Raw genomic sequence first — 21,647 nt, forward strand, 5'->3', positions numbered from 1 at the left:
TGAAAGAAAAGCGAAAGGCAGAGGAGAAAAGGAAAGATATACCCATTTGAATGCAGAGTTCCATAGAAGAGCAAGGAGAGATAAGAAAGCCTTCCTTAGTGATCAATGCAAAGAAATAGAGGAAAACAGTAGAATGGGAAAGTCTATAGAGATCTCTTCAAGAAAACTAGAGATATCAAGGGACCATTTCATGCAAAGATGGGCTCAATAAAGGGCAGAAATGGTATGGACCTATCAGAAGAAGAAGAAGTGGCAAGATACACAGAAGAACTATACAAAAGAGATCTTCATGTCCCACATAATCACAGTAGTGTGATCAATCACCTAGAGCCGGCCACCCTAGAATGCAAACTCAAGTGGGTCTTAGAAGGCATCACTACGAACAAAGCTAATGGAAATGATGAAATTCCAGTTGAGCTATTTCAAATCCTGAAAAATGATGCTGTGAAAGTGCTGCACTCAATATGCCAGCAAATTTGGAAAACTCAGCAGTGGCCACAGGACTGGAAAAGGTCAGTTTTCATTCCAATCCCAAAGAAAGGCAATGCCAAAGAATGCTCAAACTACTGCACAATTGTACTCATCTCACATGCTAGTAAAGTAATGCTTAAAATTCTCCAAGCCAAGCTTCAACAGTATGTGAATCGTAAACTTCTAGGTATTCAGGCAGTATTTAGAAGGCAGAGGAACCAGAGATCAAATTGCCAACATCCATTGGATCATGGAAAAAGCAAGAGAGTTCCAGAAAAACATCTAGTACTGCTTTATTAACTATGCCAAAGCCTTTGATTGTATGGACCACAAGAAACTCTGGGAAATTCTTAAAGAAATGGGAACACCAGACCACTTGATGTGCCTCTTGAAAAATCGCTATGTAGATCAGGAAGCAACAGTTAGAACTGGACATGGAACAACAGATTAGTTCCAAATAGGAAAAGGAAAAGGAGTACGACAAGGCTGTATATTGCCACCCTGCTTATTTAACTTATATGCAGAGTACATCATGAGAAACGCTGGGCTGGAAGAAGCACAAGCTGGAATCAAGATTGCTGGGAGAAATATCAATAACCTCAGATATGCAGATGCCACCACCCTTATGGCAGAAAGTGAAGAGGAACTAAAAAGCCTCTTGATGAAAGTGAAAGAGGAGAGTAAAAAAGTTGGTTTAAAGCTCAACATTCAGAAAACGAAGATCATGGCATCTGGTCCCATCAGTTCATGGGAAATAGATGGGGAAACAGTGGAAACAGTGTCAGACTTTATTTTGGGGGACTCCAGAATCACTGCAGATGGTGACTGCAGCCATGAAATTAAAAGACGCTTACTCCTTGGAAGGAAAGGTATGACCAACCTAGACAGCATATTCCAAAGCAGAGACATTACTTTGCCAACAAAGGTCTGTCTAGTCAGGGCTATGGTTTTTCCAGTGGTCACCTATGGATGCGAGAGTTGGATTGTGAAGAAAGTTGAGCGCCAAAGAATTGATGCTTTTGAACTGTGGTGTTGGAGAAGACTCTTGAGAGTCCCTTGGACTGCAAGGAGATCCAACCAGTCCGTTCTAAAGGAGATCAGTCCTGGGTGTTCATTGGAAGGACTGATGCTGAAGCTGAAACTCCAGTACTTTGGCCACCTCATGTGAAGAGTTGACTCATTGGAAAAGACTCTGATGCTGGGAGGGATTGGGGGCAGGAAGAGAAGGGAACAATAGAGGATGAGATGGCTGGATGGCATCACCGACTCAATTGATATGAGTTTGTGTAAACTCCGGTAGTTGGTGATGGACGGGGAAGCCTGGCGTGCTGTGATTCATGGGGTCGCAAAAGTAGATGCAACTGAGTGACTGAAGTGAACCGAACATGAGTATGTACTAAAAAAGAATGTATAATAAGTTTATGGGGAAGAAGTTACTGTTTGTACAACACAGACCCTTTGCATAGAGAAAATGTTCTCCTGTTGAATGCTTATTCTTTTTCCCTAATTCCACCTGCAAATAACAATTTATCCAATTATTTCCATTTTCCAAACACGTCAAAACTAAATTCACAGGTAAACCTTGTTTACTGTCTCCTTAATCGGATATTGTGTTGACAATTAAGGTGGACTTAAATACCTTTTAATTGCTCTTCAGAGACAGCTTGTCTGTGCGTCCGTGTTGGACTGGAACATAGTACTGTGAAATTATAGCAAATTTGCACTAGAAGTAGAGAAGAATAGGAGATGCTACTTGAGACTGCAATGCAGTTCAGCCAGTATTTGGGAGCCAGGTCCTGGTTAGACATTATAGATTCAAACTATGAATCAGAATACCTAGGATACACTCTCAGAGAGTTTCTCTAATAACTTTGATCCAAACCAAAGTACTGTTAGTGGAGAAAATATAATAATGAAACAGAGAAGAGTAAAGACCTTTCAGAGTAAGCTGATTTATTTAGAGCTTTGACCAATGCGAATGCCTTTGACATTGGAATATTCTTCATTGATGGGGAGTTATGGGGGCATGATTTTGTTTAAACTTGCTCTTCTTTCTATAGTTCCCAATAGGCTACATGTGTGACCTTCCTGATTTTGATAAATGTACTAAGGTTATATTAGATGTTAACATTGGAGAAATTAAATGAAGGGTATATATAAATTTTGCACTGTTGGTTTTTTTAGTGAGGTAAAATTCACATCACATTATTAAAGGTAACCATTATTGTGTACAGTTTAGTAATATTTAGAACATTTACAATGTTGTGCAACCATCACCTGATTTCAATGGCTTTTCATCTCTCCAAAAGAAAACCCTGTATCCATTGAGCACTCACGCTCCCTTTCCCCTTTACTCCTGCACTTGGTAACCACTAATCTGCTTTCTGTCTCTAGAATTTTCCTATTATGGGTATTTTGTATAAACAAAATCATACAAGATATGACCTTTTGAATTTCGTTTCTGTCACATAGCATGTTTTAAAAGTCTATCCATATCCATATTGTACATTTATCTGTACTCTGGTTGTTTTTATGACTAGACATTATTTTCATTGTATGGCTATGACATTTTGTTTATCCATTCATCCATTGGTGGATATTTGGTGCTACTGAGATCATTCATGTATCAGTATTGGTTTGAATGCCTCTTTTTCAATTCCTACGGGTATATACCTAGGTATAGAAATGCAGAGTCAAATGGCAATTCAGTGTCTGACTTTTTGAAGAACTGTCAAACTGTTTTCCATGACTGTTTTCCATTTTGTATTTCTACCACCAATGTTTAAGAGTTCCTATTTCTTTTAGCATTTTGACTCATTTGAGTTAATTTTTGGAATATGGTATGAGGTAGGGGATCTAAATTCATTCTTTTGCATGGCTCAGAACTTTGGAGTTAATATTTTTAAAAGGTAATTATCACTCTCCAGTCTTGGGAAAGTATCACTCGTGAAAATATCAAGTTACTTTTCTTACACTTAAAGAATTAAAGATAGTAACATATGTAGGAGCTAAAACTATAAAACCCTTAGAAAAAAGCATTTGGAAATGGATTCTTACACCTGGTAGTAAAAGAAAAAAAGCTACACAAGTTAAATTGGATGAATTGGATATATCAAAATAAAAAGAGATTTTATACAGCATAGGACACTGTCAAGAGACTGAAAAGACAGCCTACAGATTGGGAGAAAATGTTGGCAAATCATACACCAGATAAAGATTTAGGATCTAGTTACATAAAGAATTCTTATAGCTCTAAGCAATAAATTACTCAATTTAAAAATAGGCAAAGAATTTGATTAGACATTTCTCCAAAGATGTATAAATGGCCATTAAGCACATGAAAACATGGTGAACATCACTGGACATCAGGAAAATAGAAATCAAAACCGTAAGAATCTTTCAGGATACCTATAATAAAAGAAAGGGACAGTAATAAGTGTTTACAGTGTAACGGAGATCTTGCGACACCCATACATATCTACTGAGAATGTTGGATGATGAAGCCACTTTGGAAAATGGTTTGACAGTTCTTCAGAAAGTATGGAATTGCCATGTGACTCAGGAATTCTACTCTTATGTATACTCAGAAAAATCAAAAACATATGTATATGTCCACAGAAAAACTTGTACATGAATATTCATAACAGCATTTACTTTAACTAGCCAAGCGAGGAAACAAGTCAGATGTCGATCTACAGTTCAACACAGTAACAAAAAAATGTTTTGAAATTAGATTGTGGTGATGGCTGCACATACTACACATGGTGAACATACTCTAAAACCTCTACATTGTGCACTTCAAAGGAGTAAAGTTTAGAGTATGTAAAAAAACTAAGAGTAAATGAGTTTTTAAAATATCTCACTTGCAGAAATTTTTGTTTTAAAACAGTAGTCATTTGCTGTTTATCCTAAGGAAAAAAAATTTTTTTTTTTTTTTTTTAGAAATTTATCATGGCATCCTGCATTGACCACTAGAAATAAAATGCGAATTCCACATTCTCATGCATTCATTGATCTGACTGAAGATTTTACAGCAGGTGAGTTGCACATAAACGTAAAATATTTCTTTTTGGATGCCAAAAAATGGTGAAATATTTGCTGTGTTCCTAGGAAACATTTGCTGTTGAATTGAACATTGAAACCAAAATGTGAAAAGGTTTCAAGGAAGTCAGTGATATCAGGAAAATGTAAAAAGTACTGGATGTAATAAAATATACCTATAGTTATATTTTGCTGTTTGTTAATCATATCAAAATTTGAATTATTGACTAATAAATGCTATATATTTAATTATAAGAAAAATGCTTACCTTATGTATTAAAAATTACAAAGATTGTTTTTAATTTTTATTATGAAAAATGTTAAATACAGAAAAGTAGGCAGAATAGTATGATATACACATATTTAATCATCACCTAGCTTCAACAATCGGAGAAGGCAATGGCACCCCACTCCAGTACTCTTGCCTGGAAAATCCCATGGACAGAGGAGCCTGGTAGGCTGCAGTCCATGGGGTCGCTAAGAGTCAGAAACCACTGAGCAACTTCACTTTCACTTTTCACTTTCATGCATTGGAGAAGGAAATGGCAACCCCCTCCAGTGTTCTTGCCTGGAGAATCCCAGGGACTGCGGAGCCTGGTGGGCTGTCAGCCACGACTGAAGCGACTTAGCAGCAGCAGCAGCTTCAACAATAATCAGTATATGGCTAATCTTGTTTCATTTGTATAATCACTCATGAGCCCCTCCCACCTAAATAAATTTAACATTTCAAACATTTTATCATTTCATTTATAAATATTTCAATCTATAGTCATGTCCAACTCTTTGCAACCACATGGGCTGTAGCCTGCCAGGCTCCTCTATCCATGGAATTCTCCAGGCAAGAATACTGGAGTGGGTAGCCATTTTCTTCTACAGAGGATCTTCTTGACACAGGGATCAAACCCAGGTCTCCTGCATTGCAGACAGATTCTCTCCTGTCTGAGCCACTAAGACAGGTTGTTAATTTTTAACAACCACAAGATCATTTTCGAACTTAAGGAAAAAAAGGAACAAAATTCTCTTAATTTTTGTTGTTCAGTCACTAAGTTTTAAGTCTCACTCCTTAGACTGCAGCAGGGCAGGCTCTTCTGTATTCCACTGTCTCCCAGAGTTTGCTCAGATTCATGTCCATTGAGTCGATGATGCCATTCAGACATCTCATTCTCTATCACCCCCTCCTCTTCCTGCCCGCAGTCTTTTCCAGCCCCAGGGTCTTTTCCAGTGAATCAGCTCTTTGCATCAGGTGGCCAAAGTATTGGAGCTGGAGCTTTAGCTTTATCATCAGTCCTTCCAATGAATGTTGAAGGTTGATTTCCTTCAGGACTAACTTGTTTGATATCCTTACAGTCCAACAGACTCTCAAGAGCCTTCTCCAGAACCACAGTTCAAAAGCATTAGTTCTTTAGCATTCAGCCTTCTTTATGGTCCAACTCTCACATCGGTACAGGACTGCTGGGAAAACCATAGCTTTGACTATGCAGATGTTTGTCGGCAAAATGATGTCTCTGCTTTTTAATATGCTATCTAGGTTTCTCATATCTTTCTCTCCAAGGAGCAAGACTCTTTTAATTTTATGGTTGCATTCACCATCTGCCCTGATTTTGAGCCCAAGAAAAGAAAACCTATACTAATTCCACTTTTTCCCCTTCAATTTGCCATGAAGTAGCGGGACTAGATGTGATGATCTTAGTTTTTTCAGTGCTGAATTTTAAGCCAGCTGTTTAGCTCTCCTTTTTCACTCTCATCAAGAGACTCTAGTTCCTCTTTGATTTTTGCTATTAGAGTGATATCTGCATATCTGAGGTTGTTGATATTTTCCCTGGCATCTTGATTCCAGCTTGTGAGTCATCCAGCCCAACATTTCATATGATGCACTCTTCATCAGTTCAGTTCAGTCCATCAGTCGTATCTGACTCTTTGCGACCCTGTGAACCACAGCACGCCAGGCCTCCCTGTCCATCACCAACTCCGGGAGTCCACCCAAACCCATGTCCACTGAGTCGGTGATGGCATCCAACCATCTCATCCTCTGTCGTCCCCTCCTCTTCTTGCCCCCAATCCCTCCCAGTATCAGGGTCTTTTCCAGTGAGTCAGCTCTTTGCATCAGGAGGCCAAAGTATTGGAGTTTCAGCTTCAGCATCAGTCCTTTCAATGAACATCCAGGACTGATTTCCTTTAGGATGGACTGGTTGGATCTCCTTGCGGTCCAAGGGCCTTTCAAGAATCTTCTCCAACACCACTATTCAAAAGCGTCAGTTCTTCGGCGCTCAGCTTTCTTTATATTCCAACTCTCATATCCATACATGACCACTGGAAAAACCATAGCCCTGACTAGACGAACCTTTGTTGGCAAAGTAATGTCTCTGCTTTTGAATATGCTATCTAGGTTGGTCATAACTTTCCTTCCAAGGAGGAAGAGTCTTTTAATTTCATGGCTGCAGTCACTATCTGCAGTGATTTTAGAGAACAGGAAAATCAAGTCAGGCACTATTTCCTGACTTGTTTCCCCATCTCTTTGCCATGAAGTGATGGGACCGGATGCCATGATCTTCGTTTTCTGAATGTTGAGCTTTAAGCCAATTTTTTCACTCTCTTCTTTCACTTTCATCAAGAGACTCTTTAGTTCTTCATCACTTCCTGCCATAAGGGTGGTGTCATGTGCATATTGGAGGTTATTGATATTTCTCCTGGCAATCTTGATTCCAGCTTGTGCTTCCTCCAGCCTTGTGTTTCTACTGATATAATCTGCATGTAAGTTAAATAGCAGGGTGACAATATACAGCCTTGATGTACTCCTTTTCCTGTTTGGAACCAGTTTGTTGTTCCATGTCCAGTTCTAACTGTTGCTTCCTAACCTGCATACAGATTTCTCAAGAGGCAAGTCAGGTGGTCTGGTATTCCCATCTCTTTCAGAATTTTCCACAGTTTATTGTGATCCACATAGTCAAAGGCTTTGGCATAGTCAATAAAGCAGAAATAGATATTTTTCTGGAACTCTCTTGCTTTTTCCATGATCCAGCAGATGTTGGCAATTTGATCTCTGGTTCCTCTGCCTTTTCTAAAACCAACTTGAACATCTGGAAGTTCATGGTCACGTATTGCTGAAGCCTGGCTTGGAGAATTTTGAGCATTACTTTACTAGCATGTGAGATGAGTGGAATTGTGCAGTAGTTTGAGCATTCTTTGGCATTGCTTTTCTTTGGGATTGGAATGAAAACTGACTTTTTCCAGTCTTGTGGCTACTGCTGAGTTTTCCAAATTTGCTGGCACATTAAGTGCAGCACTTTCACAGCATCACCTTTCAGTATCTGAAATAGCTCAACTGCAATTCTGTCACCTCCACTAGCTTTGTTCATAGTGATACTTCCCAAGGCCCACTTGACTTCACATTCCAGGATGTCTGGCTCTAGGTGAGTGATCACAATATCATGATTATCTGGGTTGTAAAGATCTTTTTTGTACAGTTCTTCTGTGTATTCTTGCCACCTCTTCTTAATCTCTTTTGCTTCTGTTAGGTCCATACCATTTCTGTCCTTTATCGAGCCCATCTTTGCATGAAATGTTCCCTTAGTATCTCTAATTTTCTTGAAGAGATCTCTAGTCTTTCCCATTCTTTATTTTCTCTGTTTCTTTGCATTGATTGCTGAGAAAGGCTTTCTTGTCTCTCCTTGCCATTCTTTAGAACTCTGCATTCAAATGGATGTATCTTTCCTTTTCTCCTTTGCTTTTTGCCTCTCTTCTTTTCACAGGTATTTGTAAGGCCTCCCCACACAGCCATTTTGCTTTTTGTATTTCTTTTCCTTGGGGATGGTCTTCATCCCTGTCTCCTGTACAACGTCCTGAACCTCATTCCATAGTTCATCAGGCCCTCTATCTATCAGATCTAGGCCCTTAAATCTATTTCTCACTTCCACTGTATAATCATAAGGGATTTGATTTAGGTCATACCTGAATGGTCTAGCAGTTTTCCCTACTTTTTTAATTTCAGTCTGAATTTGGTAATAAGGAGTTCAAGATCTGAGCCACAGTCAGCTCCTGGTCTTGTTTTTGTTGACTCTACAGAGCTTCTCCATCTTTGGCTGCAAAGAATATAATCAATCTGATTTCGATGTTAACCATCTGGTGATGCCCGTGTGTAGAGACTTCTCTTGTGTTGTTGGAAGAGAGTGTTTGCTATGACCAGTACATTCTCTTGGCAAAACTCAGTGGAGTTTCCCTTGTAACATTTATTTAAAAGACTTGTCATTTCCACATTGAATAGTCTTAACCACTCTTGTCAAAATCAGTTTACCATATACTCAAGGATTTGTTTTTGGGTTCTGTGTTATTTCACTGATCTATATGGTCCCCTGTGTTTATGCTAGTACCACACTGTTTTATTTACCAAAGCCTTGTAATATATATAATAATGAGAAAGTGTGAGTCTTCCAACTTCATTTGTTTTCCACATTGTTTTGACTCTTTGAGGTTGTCCCTTGAGATTCTACATGAATTTTAGGACTTTTTTTTTTTTTTCATATCTATAAGCAGTGCCATTGGAATCGTGATAAGGATCATTCTGAATCTATAGGTCACTTTGGGTAATATTGCTGTCTTAACACATTGTTTTTCAGTTCATGAAAATGCAGTGTGTTCTCATTTGTTTGTCTTTTTAATGATTTAATATTGTTTTGTAGTTTTTATTCTACAAGTCTTTTACCTCCGTGGTTAATTCTTAAGTATTTTATTCATTTTGACCTATTGTAAATGAAATCTTTCTTCATTTCCTTTTGGGATTTTATGTTTTAAGTGTATAGAAATACAACTGATTTTTGCATGTTAATTTTGTATCCTGCTAGTTTTCTGAATTCATTTATTAGTCCTAACGGTTTTTGGTGGTTTTTTTTTGTAGAATTTTTAGGGTTTTCTGCATATAAGTTCATATCACCTATGAAGAGAGATAATTTTGCTTTTCTCCTTCTAACTTGGATGCCTTTTGTTTCTTTTTCTCTTATTTCTTGTTCTTACAATTTTTTTTAGCCAGTTTTCAAACACTTCTAATCTGCTTTTACAATTCTATTTTTATATAGTATACTAATTGCAAATGAGTGAAGCATGCCTGGTGGTTGCTAAAAGTAATAAAATTTCCTTCCTTGAAAAGTATTTCAACATTAAACTCCTAAAATTTATTTGAAAAGCAAATAGCTAATATTTTATAATTGAAACTTCTTATTCTGGGTGACTATAAATTTTATTAGAGCATTTTCGTTATCAAGATACAGTTTGCAAAGTTAAGAAAATTTTAGTGTTTGAATTTACTTTGGATTTCACTTTTTAAAACATACTAGGTCACAGATTAAGCCTTTTGCTTTGTAAGTTTTTCATGGTTCTAAGAGTTTAGGTTCCTGAACAAGAGCTCAGATTGGAAAGAGGAGACTTTAAAAAAAGAGAGGTTACTTTTATTGTGGCATATAAGCTGAATCATGTGTAAACAAAAAATAAGGGATTTTGTACATTGTCCTGGAAATTGTCTTTAAAAGCTTGTTTTTTCAAGATGAGGATGTTCTGTAGTTATAGGCTCATGTTCTATTATCTCCTTCCATTTAATATTAGACTTCCCTCAACATACTGACTCTGCCTTTAAGTAATTTTTTAAATTAATTAATTTATTAGTTATTTTCAGCTGTGCTTGCCTTCTTTGCTGCACTTGGACTTTCTCTCATTGTGGCGAGTGGGCTCCACATTACTGGGGGTTCTCTTGTTGTGGAGAATGTATTCTAGAGCATGCAGGCTTCAGTAGTTGTGCCTCATGGGCCTTAGAGTACTGGCTCAGTGGCTGTGGCGCATGGATCTTAGTTGCCTTGTGGCATATGGTATCTTCCTGAACCAGGAATTGAACCAATATTCAGTTCATTATAAGGCAGATTCTTAACCACGGAAGCCCAATATATTTTTTTTTTATGAAAGAGTAATTATGGTTATTGTCAGATGTTGGAAAATATGTCCGAAAAGATAAGATATCTCAATAGATTTTTGTTTTATTTTAAAATGTTGTGATTACAGTTTATTTCATTACAGCAATTGGAATATCCAAAAGTAAATGCATATAATTTCTGTAAAGCATATTTTTACTTACTGAACTACTGGTGAACTTCACTAATTTATTCAAAAAAGCTGTGACTGCACTGGTAATGTGAACACAGATATGTGATTTCAAGATGTATTCTTCAACGAAATAATACCAAGACATTTTTAGTATTCTCCCATCCTACACTCAGTATCCAAGAATGAGGAATGAAAGGGACTATGGTTAGAGCTGCCGGCCTTAAGTACAGCTGTAAAAAGGGTGAAACCTTTCCTGAGGTTCCTTCATCCGTACTTTCTTGGCCTCTTTGACCCTTAGGGGCTCTGGTGACATCACTCTCTCTGCTTCAGTCAGCTGATTGCTCTTAATCTGACCCCCAATTGCCCTGAATTTTTCACAACATTGATTTCATCCTTTGTAGTAAACTTTTCTCTTACCGTTTATCCAAAAAAAAAAAAAAAATCTTTTGCTGAGTATCTGCATAGCCTGAGTGGTAAACCAATGAAAACAAGATAAAGATTTGCTGCTGCAGATTTTCCCTGGCCACACAGCACATGAATTTCAAAAGAGGCCTTAAGTCCCATGAGCACTGAGTAATATAAAAATAATTACCACTTTATCAGAGTCAATGGGAAGATATTTTGTGATGGGCAGTTTTCTCCTCTGCCGCTTAAATCAGACCTCCTAGATGACTACAGTGCTACATGGTTTCCACATAGAACCAAAGTAGACAGGATGAACCCAGATATTTTAAAGCCCTCCTAAGTGGGTCTTTGTCCTCTTCTCTTGCTTCTTTGGATTCATCCTGTACATTCTGCTGAGGCCCCGGCCACTCTCCTATCAGAAACCTTCCTTGGTTCCTCATTACTTATCAGATGCTTTCTAAACTTTAATTGTATCTTCTAAATGTCCTGTGGACTGGGCCTGTCCTGCCTTTCTGGTCACTTGTTTGATTATACCCAAGATGAGCTGGGGTGGTTTTGTTCTGGTTGGTTTGTTTTACATTCCTCATATAAGAGATCATATGGGTATTTGTCTTTCTCTGTCTGACTTATTTCATTTATCTTAGAAAATGCCATTGAAATATTATTGGTGCTTTTATGATTTTGCACTTAAATCTTTGATCCAGTGGAATTTTCTTGTTATTTTTGTTATATCTTTAGATGCACGTCTCTCTGAATTGATAGTGGTAAAAAGTCTGCCTAGAAAGGTGGGAGATATGGGTTCAATCTCTGGGTCAGGAAGATCCTTGGAGGAGGAAATGGCAACCCACTACAGTATTCTTGCCTGTAAAATCCATGGAACAGAGGCGCCTCGGGGAGCTATAGTCCATGGTGTCACAAAGAGTCAGACATGACTAAACATGCACTGAGCCAGAGGGTTCTTTATTCAGTAGCACAGACCTCTTTCTAATTTCTGCCTTGTTATTGAGGAATTAATTTCTGCACTTATGTACTTATGTCCTGCCTTACCGAGCATGTGTGTCATCAAATCCTTCTTACAGGTTTGCTATAAATAAAAGGAACTGTCTGAATCATTGGTCAGTTAAATAAGATATTTATTTTAGTTAAAAGTAGACTCTCTTCAAAAGGATTATCATAAATAGTGGCATTAAAATTTTAAGAAGTTACAACATAGGAAATATAACCTTTGTTTTCTAGAATCAAAACTCTATGCCTTGGGCAGGTATTGGAGAAACAGAATTTAAACTTCTCAGTCAAAAGTTTATATCTTAGTCTCTTGAGGGTTTTAATTTGTTAGTTAAATATTCAGTTTTTCTGGATATTAATGCATTTCTCTTCTAGCAGAAGTGGCAACTGGGACAGCCTAAGGATAAGCTTGTGTGTCCTGAAGGATTTGGAGGGAAAGGTCTTCTCTGAGGTTTCTACACCACCATGTTGATGGCCCCTATATATTAGGTGTCTTGCTGGTATTTGGCAGCTGGGGACCTCCTGATCTCTTCTGGCTCAGTCAGAGCTTCATAGTCTTCCCTGGCTGACTTGATCCTGCCTTGAATCTAATCTTGTTTTAATGGATTCCTCTGGAGTTCCACCTCTTCCATTCAGCCTTCTCATTTGAATTGTCCATTGTTCTTCCTTTACCATTGAATTCATTTACTTTGCACCATAGTGGCCCATGAAAGATCCATTGGCTCTCAACTTGATTGTGGTCTACATTCACCACAGGTGGTCTTAAGTCCCTTTGCTACACAAGAAAACAAGGGAAGTTTGAGAGTACTAGGTTAGACCCTCTATAATTTGTTTTCTTTTCTGTGAGAAATACCATTATACATACCCCTATCATCTCAAAAAGACAGGCTCCTCCCTGAATTCCAGTAGGAAGCAGGGACTTTAAATTCTTTCTTTCTGGCTAATGACTCAAAAATTGCCAGTTTTAGAAATAAGCTGAATATTGGCTTTTTTTTTTTTTTTGCCATCCTATTTGATAACCCTAATCTTTGCCAAGGCCAGCAATTCTCTAAATGTGATCTCATTCTCTCCCAAGGGTGCAATAGAGTTTTTCAGAAATTTTAAAATATAATGATTTTGTCATTGTGACAGCATGTGTGTGCTTATGTACTCTTATGTTTTAAAAATATTTCAATATTAAGGTTTAATATAGTAAATTATGTCAATATTATATCAATTAACAAAACATCTTTGGGGTCCTCAATAATTTTTAAGAGTGTGGAGAGATCCTGCCACCAAAAAGCTTGAGAACTGCTGCCCTAAGCAAATGGATGCTTCTAGTTGACTGGAGTCACTGTGCAAAGTAATGAGAAAGAGTAATATAACATCCTTCATACATACATACATTTATCAAACAAAGATAAGATCTTGGTTGTGACAAGTGAGATAGATCATAACAATCCCTCTAAGCATTCCCCACCCCTCCTTCTTATTCTTGCCAAATAATTATCAGGGTTCTAGTATCTAATGTGTAGCCAAATGGAGGAACTCAGAGGCTGATCCATTGGTGAGGTGTTCACTTCCTTCAGATGGATTCTTAGAAGCAGAATTGCTGAGTCATATGGTAGTCCTATTTTTAATTTTGGGGGAACCTCTGTGTTATTTTCCATAGTGGCTGTACCAATTTATAATCTCACCAGGAGTGCCCAATGGTTCCTTTTTCTTTACATCCCCACTAGCATTTGTTAATCCGTCTTTTTGATGCTAGCCATTCTAACAGGTATGAAGTGATATCTCACTGTAGTTTTGATTTTCATTTCAGTGTTTCCTGGAAATTTCTTTAATATCACAAATACTTTTTCACTAATTCATCAGTTTCAATAATTATTTACTGAGCCACTGCTCTGTGAGATATTATACCAGAAACCAAGGGTTCAAAGATAAAAAACAAGATCTCTAGACTTAAGAGCTACAGTAGCATGAATCTCAAGGATGGCATTATAGCAAGATACCATTGCATTCATGCTGTATTTAGAAGTTTAAACTTGATTTTTAAGCACGTTAATTTCTGTCTTAAATGTTTTAAAATTCAACAGAATTTCAGACTCAGATACACTTTAATACTCGAGAGTATCATTCATTTGTAGTGCATTTATGGAGCTATACAAAATTCTTATGTTTCTTTCCTTCCACACCCCTGCTAATCTCATCACTCCAAGAATCATCTGCATTCTGATGAGTCCCAGATTAATATATCTCCAGGTGGTACCTCCCTACAAATTCCAAAATCACATATCCAAATACCTACCAGCCATAACTACATCTGTGTCTCATAAGATATTTCAGACCCTGTTTCCCAGACTTCTACCTCCTCAACCAATAATCTTCCCGTCTCCCTCAGTGGCAACCCTGTCTTTCCAGTTCCTCTGTCAAAATGCTAGAGTCATCCTCACCACCTCTTTCTTTCACACCCAGCATCAAGTCTGTCTTGCAATATTCTTTATTCTACTTTCAGAATAAATCCACAACCTGACCACTTTCACCACCTCCACTGTAACCATCTTGGTCCAAGAAAATGTCATTTCTCACCTGAATTATTCTAGTTACTGTTATCCTGCTTTCACCCTTGTCCTCCTACATCCTGTCTTCAACGTGTGAGCTGCTATGATCCTTTAAAAATAAAAATCAGGTCATATCACTCTTCTTAAAGTTTTCCAGTGGTTTTTTTTTTTTGTTGTTGTTGTTGTTGTTGTTACATTTAGAGAACTAGCCAAAGTCCACAAAATGGCCTACTAGGTCCCACATACTTTGGCCCACAATGACCTCTCTGACTTTATATTTTATTTTCCCACTTGATGCCTTGAACTGAACATGCTAAACTCCTTGCTGTTTCTTAAACACTGCAAACAAGCTTGGGATGTGTGGCTATTTTCTCTACCTGGAATATTACTCCTCCAGATACCCATATCACCTCTTTCAACTTTTTTCTCCAGATTGACTTTACTGCCGTCACATCTTCACTCACCTGTCATTTTATTTGCCAGTAAGGCCTGCTGTATCTGAAATTACAACTTTCAAGCACTCCCCTTTGCTCTTTTCTTTGCTTTCATTTTTCTCAAAAGCACTTTCACCTGCTGGAATACTATACACTTACCTTTGCTATGTCTTCTCATTCTATATCATAAGTACCATGAGGGCAGGGATTCTCCTGTTGTTCTGTTCACTGTTGTCTCTTCAGTGCCTGGAACAGTACCTGGCACCTCATAGGGGTTTGATGGATGTCTGTTGAATAGTAACAATTTGGGCAGCAGATCAGAATCTGAAGACAGCATGTTTTTAGCTGCTCATACTGTCCCTAGTTGGTAGGCCTCATTCAGCTAAAGATTTAACAGCCTGCAAAGGAAGCTCTTGATAAAAATTGTGTTTGCTTCCAAAAGTTCAACCATGTATGATTAAATGGGTTTTTTGTTTTTATTTTTTAAACACCACAAAGGATTTCTCAGAACTATATACAAAACTTAAGCACTTTGGCTCTGGGAATTTTATCTAAGCAGATGTAGAAAATAATGGATACATTTCTCACGAGTTTTGTCCATTTTTCTAAAAACACAAATTAAACTGTTTGAAGCCTTGAGATAACATAAGGTTATTTTATAAATTGCTTCTTAATGTATCAAGTTAGAACTGATTCAAATCTTCTAAATCATTGTTGATCTTTATCAGCAAAGATGAAGAGACCTGTTTACTAAAAACTGAAGTTGTCTTTGATACTGTCTGATAAGGATTGAAAGCACAACAGAGACATAGTATTAGAAATGTCTTTTTGTAAGCCTCCTGTAACTTCTCTGATGCTTTCACACATTTATACCTGAATATTTCTGAGAGAAACTTTTCAGAGATATTTGTCTTTTGTACAATATTGCACTTGCTTATCTTATAACTATTAGTACCTGTTATTTGTGAAGAAGTGAAGTGAAGTTCCTCAGTCATGTCCAACTTGTAGTGACCCCATGGCATGCAGCCTACCAAGCTCCTCCATCCATGGGATTTTCCAGGCAAGAGTACTGGAATGGGTTGCCATTTCCTTCTCCAGGTCCTAATCCAGGGATGTCCTGGTAGTTCAGGTGGTAAAGAAACTGCCTGCCATGCAAGAGACCCGGTTTCAATCCCTGCATCGGGATGACCTCTTGGAGAAGGGAATGGCAACTCGCTCCAGTATTCTTGCCTGTTGAATTCCATGGACAGAGGAGTCTGTGGGCTGTAGTCCATGGGGTCGCACAGAGTTGGACACAACTGAGTGACTGACACATCACACCATCCCTTCTCATCCCTGCCTGCAAAAGTCTATCAAAGTATCAAATCTGCTGTAATTTTATTGATAGTTTTAATCTGAAATAGTCAAGAATTAATAGTAAAAATAGGCACTACCACTTATTTAGTACTTAGAATGAACCTGACCCTAGTCTAAGCAGTCTATGTGTATTCACTTATTTAAATCATCATAACAACAAGATAGAACAAAAAAAACCCCACTGCTTATTGATGTAAGCATTAGTGACATTTTATTACCAACAGGAAGAATTCCATGCTCCTCATTATGGCACAAAAGGATCTTCTTGGTCTAGTTTCTGCCCAGTACTCCATTCTTAGTTCTCACTAACCCCCCGTCTCTTTATGTATCATGCCCAAAATGCTCTGAATTCCCCTTCCCCTCCTTTCATCTAGCTGACTTTTACATACCCTTTGGCTCTCAACTAGACCTCTCTTTTTTTCTGGGAAGCTTTCTCTGAACCCCAGTGTAATGGCTACTACTCTGTAATAATTGTTTGATCACTTGTCTATTTCTTCTTTAAAAGCATCAGCTCTTAAGGAGAGTGACTCCTCTCTTCTCCGTTTTAGTCCCTGCTTCTGACACAATCCTGGTGTCTAGTGATACCTATTTGAATGACTAAGGAGGGAATGAAAATGAAAGAAAGCCAGTTGCTAAGGAAGACAGTGTACTATTTTGGTAAGAATGGAGGGTTTGGATCCGGGAAATCTGGACTCCAGTCTGGCTCTTCCACTACCCAGCTGAACAAATCAGACTCATCTGTAAAAATGAGAATGTAAATATTAATAGTTCCTACCTTGTAAGGAATAAAATTAGAGAGCACACGCAGAGTGTCCAGAACAAGGCCTGTAGTATACTATGATAATGTACTCTGTCTCTCAGTCCTGTCCGACTCCATGGTCTCATGGACTATAGCCTAACCAGCTGCTCTGCCCATGGAGTTTTCCAAGCAAGAATACTAGAGTGGATTGCCATTTCCTGCTACAGTGGATCTTCTCAACCCAGACGCGGGCTCGAACCTGTGTTTTTTGCATCTTCTTCCTTGTCAGGCAAATTCTTTACAACTGGTGCCACATGGGGAACCCATAACACAATAAAGCTAGCTGTTATTTCATTCCATTTTAATATATGAACAGGTAAAACTAAAGAGCTATCTGCTTATCACTGTATTGTTTTTGACAATAAAAGCACACATACATACATAGCTACATGACCCACTGACAGATTGCTTAATATCAAGAGATAAAAGGCATACTATTACATGTGGCCTTCAACCCCTGAAAATATTGGAAAAAGTAACTGATGCACCAGTTGGATAAAAATACAACCGTCATATGAGATAAAACAAAATCTGAACTTTTTATAGAACTGTGAGCCTAAGTACAGTGTATTAAAAATGTGCTTTTTAAGTGTATGCTGCATGAAATGGAAAGAGACTTTATTATAGCTGGTAACAGACTGAAAGAATGTGAGGTTTCTGAACTTGTTCTGATGGAAACTAATGTCTACTGATGTATGGCTTGAAGTGTTTTTTCTTAAAGAAGGAAAATGTAGTGCTCTGTTAAAATTCACTTAATAGTATTGCTCCATTTACCCTTTGTCTCATTTTTACTGAATCTGTTATCTATTGATAGACAATACCAATTAGTTTGCTTGCACCTTGGTAACATTTCTTATACTCTCTGCAATCTGTCACAGTAGGCCTAGCTCTGAAAATTTGATTTGTGAAGCAACGGAAGCACTTAGCTGAGCTGATTGAAAGTACAGGGAGAGAAGCTCTTTCCTTCTTGATGTGAAAAAATTTTCCCATTGTAGGTTTTACCTAGCCTGATCCATGCATGTGGTTTGGAGAACTGAGCTGCTCTTTCATGGATGTTCACTGAAACCTTGGCACATAAGCTTTCCATGAGTCCAGAAAGAGCACCAGTGAAATCATATTAGCTCTTTAATGTCACTAGGGCTCCATCTGATACACTGAGGAAGGAATAAGTGGCACTTTGGTAATATGGTCATTCTGAACAGAATGCCTGCCTGCAGATTAAATTCTTTACCTGTCAGAAAGAATCTGATTTATTTGAGGGCGTTTTTGCCTTGGTTACCTTGTTCGGTATCTAATTTGTTTCAGAGAGGGGAACAGGAAAGGCAAACTGAATCAATTTAGTATTTTCTTCTTAGAAATATATTGATTTGGTTATAGTCAAGCTTTTATAAATTATCATTATAGAAAGTAACTGCTAACTGAAATAAGCTGAACAGATTTATGTAGCAGCTAAGGAAAATGGTACAGATTTGTAAGCTTGAGTTATTAATGATTTCCTTCTTGAAGAGGAAGACTTAAAATGATTGAACCAGTTTAGTGACCTATGTTTTGCTTTCATGTATTTCCAGAATTGAACTGTACAATTTGTACTCTCTCCAATATGCTGGCCTGGACAATTCTATGGACTGTGTAATCCCTGGGGTCGCAAAGAGTCAGACACAACTGAGCGACTTTCACTTTATATTATTAATTCAGATCTTTTTTTTCTTTTCTTGCCTCAGGCTTTCTACCATTTCTTTGTTCCTCAGCATTTCTAAACATACACTGGGAATGAGGAGAGAGGAAATTAAAGTTTTTCATGTTTTCTCTATTTTTAGTAATTGAAGGGGGTGTGTGGCAATGCTGTTAAGAGCAGCATAGCAAAAGTCTGAATTTCAGGCTAGGCAACTGTGTATGCTTTGTTAACTATGGAATCCGATGTCTCTTATCTAGGGACTTACTGTTGTTAAGAAGATAAGACATCAGTGAAGCATTAAAGAGTGATGAAACTTTTACTTAAAAGTACTTCTAAACTGAAAAGACAAGTCATTAATAAGACTGCAATCATATGTGAAGCCTCCCACCTCAGTGTTTCAGTTCTTTGCTCAGAGATCCTCAGTGTTTTCCTTTTATCCTCTAAATTACTTGATAGTTTCTTAACCTGCGTACAGTGTGATCTTAGCCTCCTTTCCAACTTTACCTTCTGACTTCCTCTCCTGATATCCACACTTCAGCTGAACTAAAGTCATCTTTTTCTTGAATGGGCTTTCATTTTCCTCACTACCATGGCTTTGCTATGCTATTTCCTCTACCTAATAGAGTTTCTCAGTCATGGCATTACTGACATTTTGAGCTGGTTGATTGTTTTGGGGAGCTGTCACCATCTAAATAGTAGTAATAACCAAAAATGTCTCGCACATGGCCAGATGTCCCCTGGGAGGCAAGTTTCCCCTGTGAATTATTTCTGCCCTGTGTTTCTGCAGTCTCCTACTCCTTTGAGGTGTTTACCACTTAGCTACACCCACCATCTTCCAGTTTTCATGACTGACACATACCAGGTTTCTGGTTTCTTAGAGACATAATTCCTCCCACGCAGTTGTCTAGCTCCTGCCATCATTTTAGCTGATATCATTGTCAGCAGAGATGACCTAGCCCAACATAATGACCTTCTCACCTCAGCCACCTCAGTTCATTCCCTGTGCCTTGTAGGTACCAGAAAATAAACTGTCCTGCAAATCACTAAGCAGATATCCCATTCCTCTACCACACTTCCTATCCTTCTAGGACGCCTATCCAACAGTTCTTGGACCTTGCTGAGACTCCTAGCCACTAACTGACCCGTCTAATTTATATCCACCCATCCCCTTTCCAGCTTGGGCTTCCCTCTCTCTCCATGCCACATCATTACAAACATCTCTAGCAAATAACACTTAACTTCTCTTACACTGTGATGCTCAAACCCTGCTGCTGCTGCTAAGTCATTTCAGTCGTGTCCGACTCGCTATGACCCCATAGACGTCAGCCCACCAGGCTCCCCTGTACCTGGGATTCTCCAGGCAAGAACACTGGAGTGGGTTGCCATTGCCTTCTCCAATGCATGAAAATGAAAAGTGAAAGTGAAGTCGCTCTGTCAAGTCTGACCCTCAGCGACCCCATGTACCGCAGCTTTCCAGGCTCCTCCGTCCATGGGATTTTCCAGGCAAGAGTATTGGAGTGGGGTGCCATTGCCTTCTCCAGCTCAAACCCTAATCCTAAGTAAACCCAGTCATGTACAGTCTTTCTCCAAGAACAACACATTATAATCACTGAGTTAAGAGATTGTCCCTGATCTCACTTTCAGCATTCTAAAGTCAAACCCTCATTTTAGTCTGTTTCATAATTGCTGAACTTTCTTTTCACATTGTCACGCTTTGAAATTGAAGTCTCCTTTCTCATCTTGATACATGTCAGTGGTCTCTCTGTCTCCCTTTCTTCTCTCATTCTTCCCTCCATCCTGCTACCCTTGGAGCCGAAAGCAGCACACACATTTTAAGAACCTCTGACAGTTTTTGTCTGTGTCCATTTTGGCATTTATCAGTGTACTTGCTCCAGATGCTCTTTTCACCCCTGCCCCCACATATTTAAGAAAATAAAAAGGGACAGTTAGTCAATCGCTCAGTCATGTCCTTTATGTTTAACTGTTCTGCTCTTGGACTTTTAAGAGGAATAGTCTGCTAAACTCTGCTGACCATATATATTGTTTTGCAGTTCAGTCTGACATAGCAGTTATCAGAGAGACTAACAGCTTCTACTCATAAATTTTAGATTATTCATTGCAATGATTGAATTGTACCACTTAACAAATAAGTTACTTTCAGGTTGAATTTGATTTTAAATGTCTAGCCACTATTTTGTGAGCAAGATTGGGGTTTCTTCTCTAACCTTGGCCCCTGAGTATGAGCCCATCATGTGATGAAAACTAAGAATTCTGTTAAAAATGAAACAACTAATTAGACAGAATTCCAGAAAAGATCCAGTTGGTGGGAACGTCCTTTAGCATCAGTATAGATACTCAGAAATAGTAGGCGCCATGTTCCACTTGCCGGAAGAACTGGTTTTGGATAATAGTGATTGTGAAGGCAGCTTCTAAACAGTTAGCGGGTATGACGTCTTTATAAATTTGTAATATACGCTTAGTTTGTGTATTATATTAATAATTAAACTTTATCTAACATTTGTGTTTGAATGAGTAGACATGATAAGAAAGACATGCTCTTAAGATTAGAAAGGATCAGGATTTGGGAAAGGAGCTAACGGAAGTAAATAGCTTTATTGTATAAACCAGATGTATGCAGGTTGACTTCATTGCTCTAAGAAAAATCGTCAGGCCAGATGCAGTTGTAAAATTTGTATTATAAAGCCTTCATTCAAGAAAATTAACTTTAATGAGAGTTAATGGAAAAATCTGAAAATCTTAGTGATGATTAATGCCAAGCTCCTGCACTCCAGTTTTTTCCATTATTAAGTATTATCATCTCTAATGAAATCTTTACA

At 38.1% G+C, this 21,647-nt stretch overlaps 1 protein-coding gene across 1 annotated transcript in view; it reads left to right on the forward strand.

The window, feature by feature from the left end:
- Positions 1 to 21,647, forward strand: part of ITFG1 (integrin alpha FG-GAP repeat containing 1) — a 285,005-nt gene that overhangs the window by 27,381 nt on the left and 235,977 nt on the right. The window contains exon 6 of the mRNA XM_040253601.1: positions 4,414 to 4,508. Within this exon, the coding sequence (XP_040109535.1) occupies positions 4,414 to 4,508 (95 nt within the window). The remainder of the gene's footprint in view (positions 1 to 4,413; positions 4,509 to 21,647) is intronic.

Source organism: Oryx dammah, unplaced genomic scaffold (genome assembly GCF_014754425.2).
Source record: "Oryx dammah isolate SB20612 unplaced genomic scaffold, SCBI_Odam_1.1 HiC_scaffold_13, whole genome shotgun sequence".
Taxonomy (NCBI): Eukaryota; Metazoa; Chordata; class Mammalia; order Artiodactyla; family Bovidae; genus Oryx; species Oryx dammah.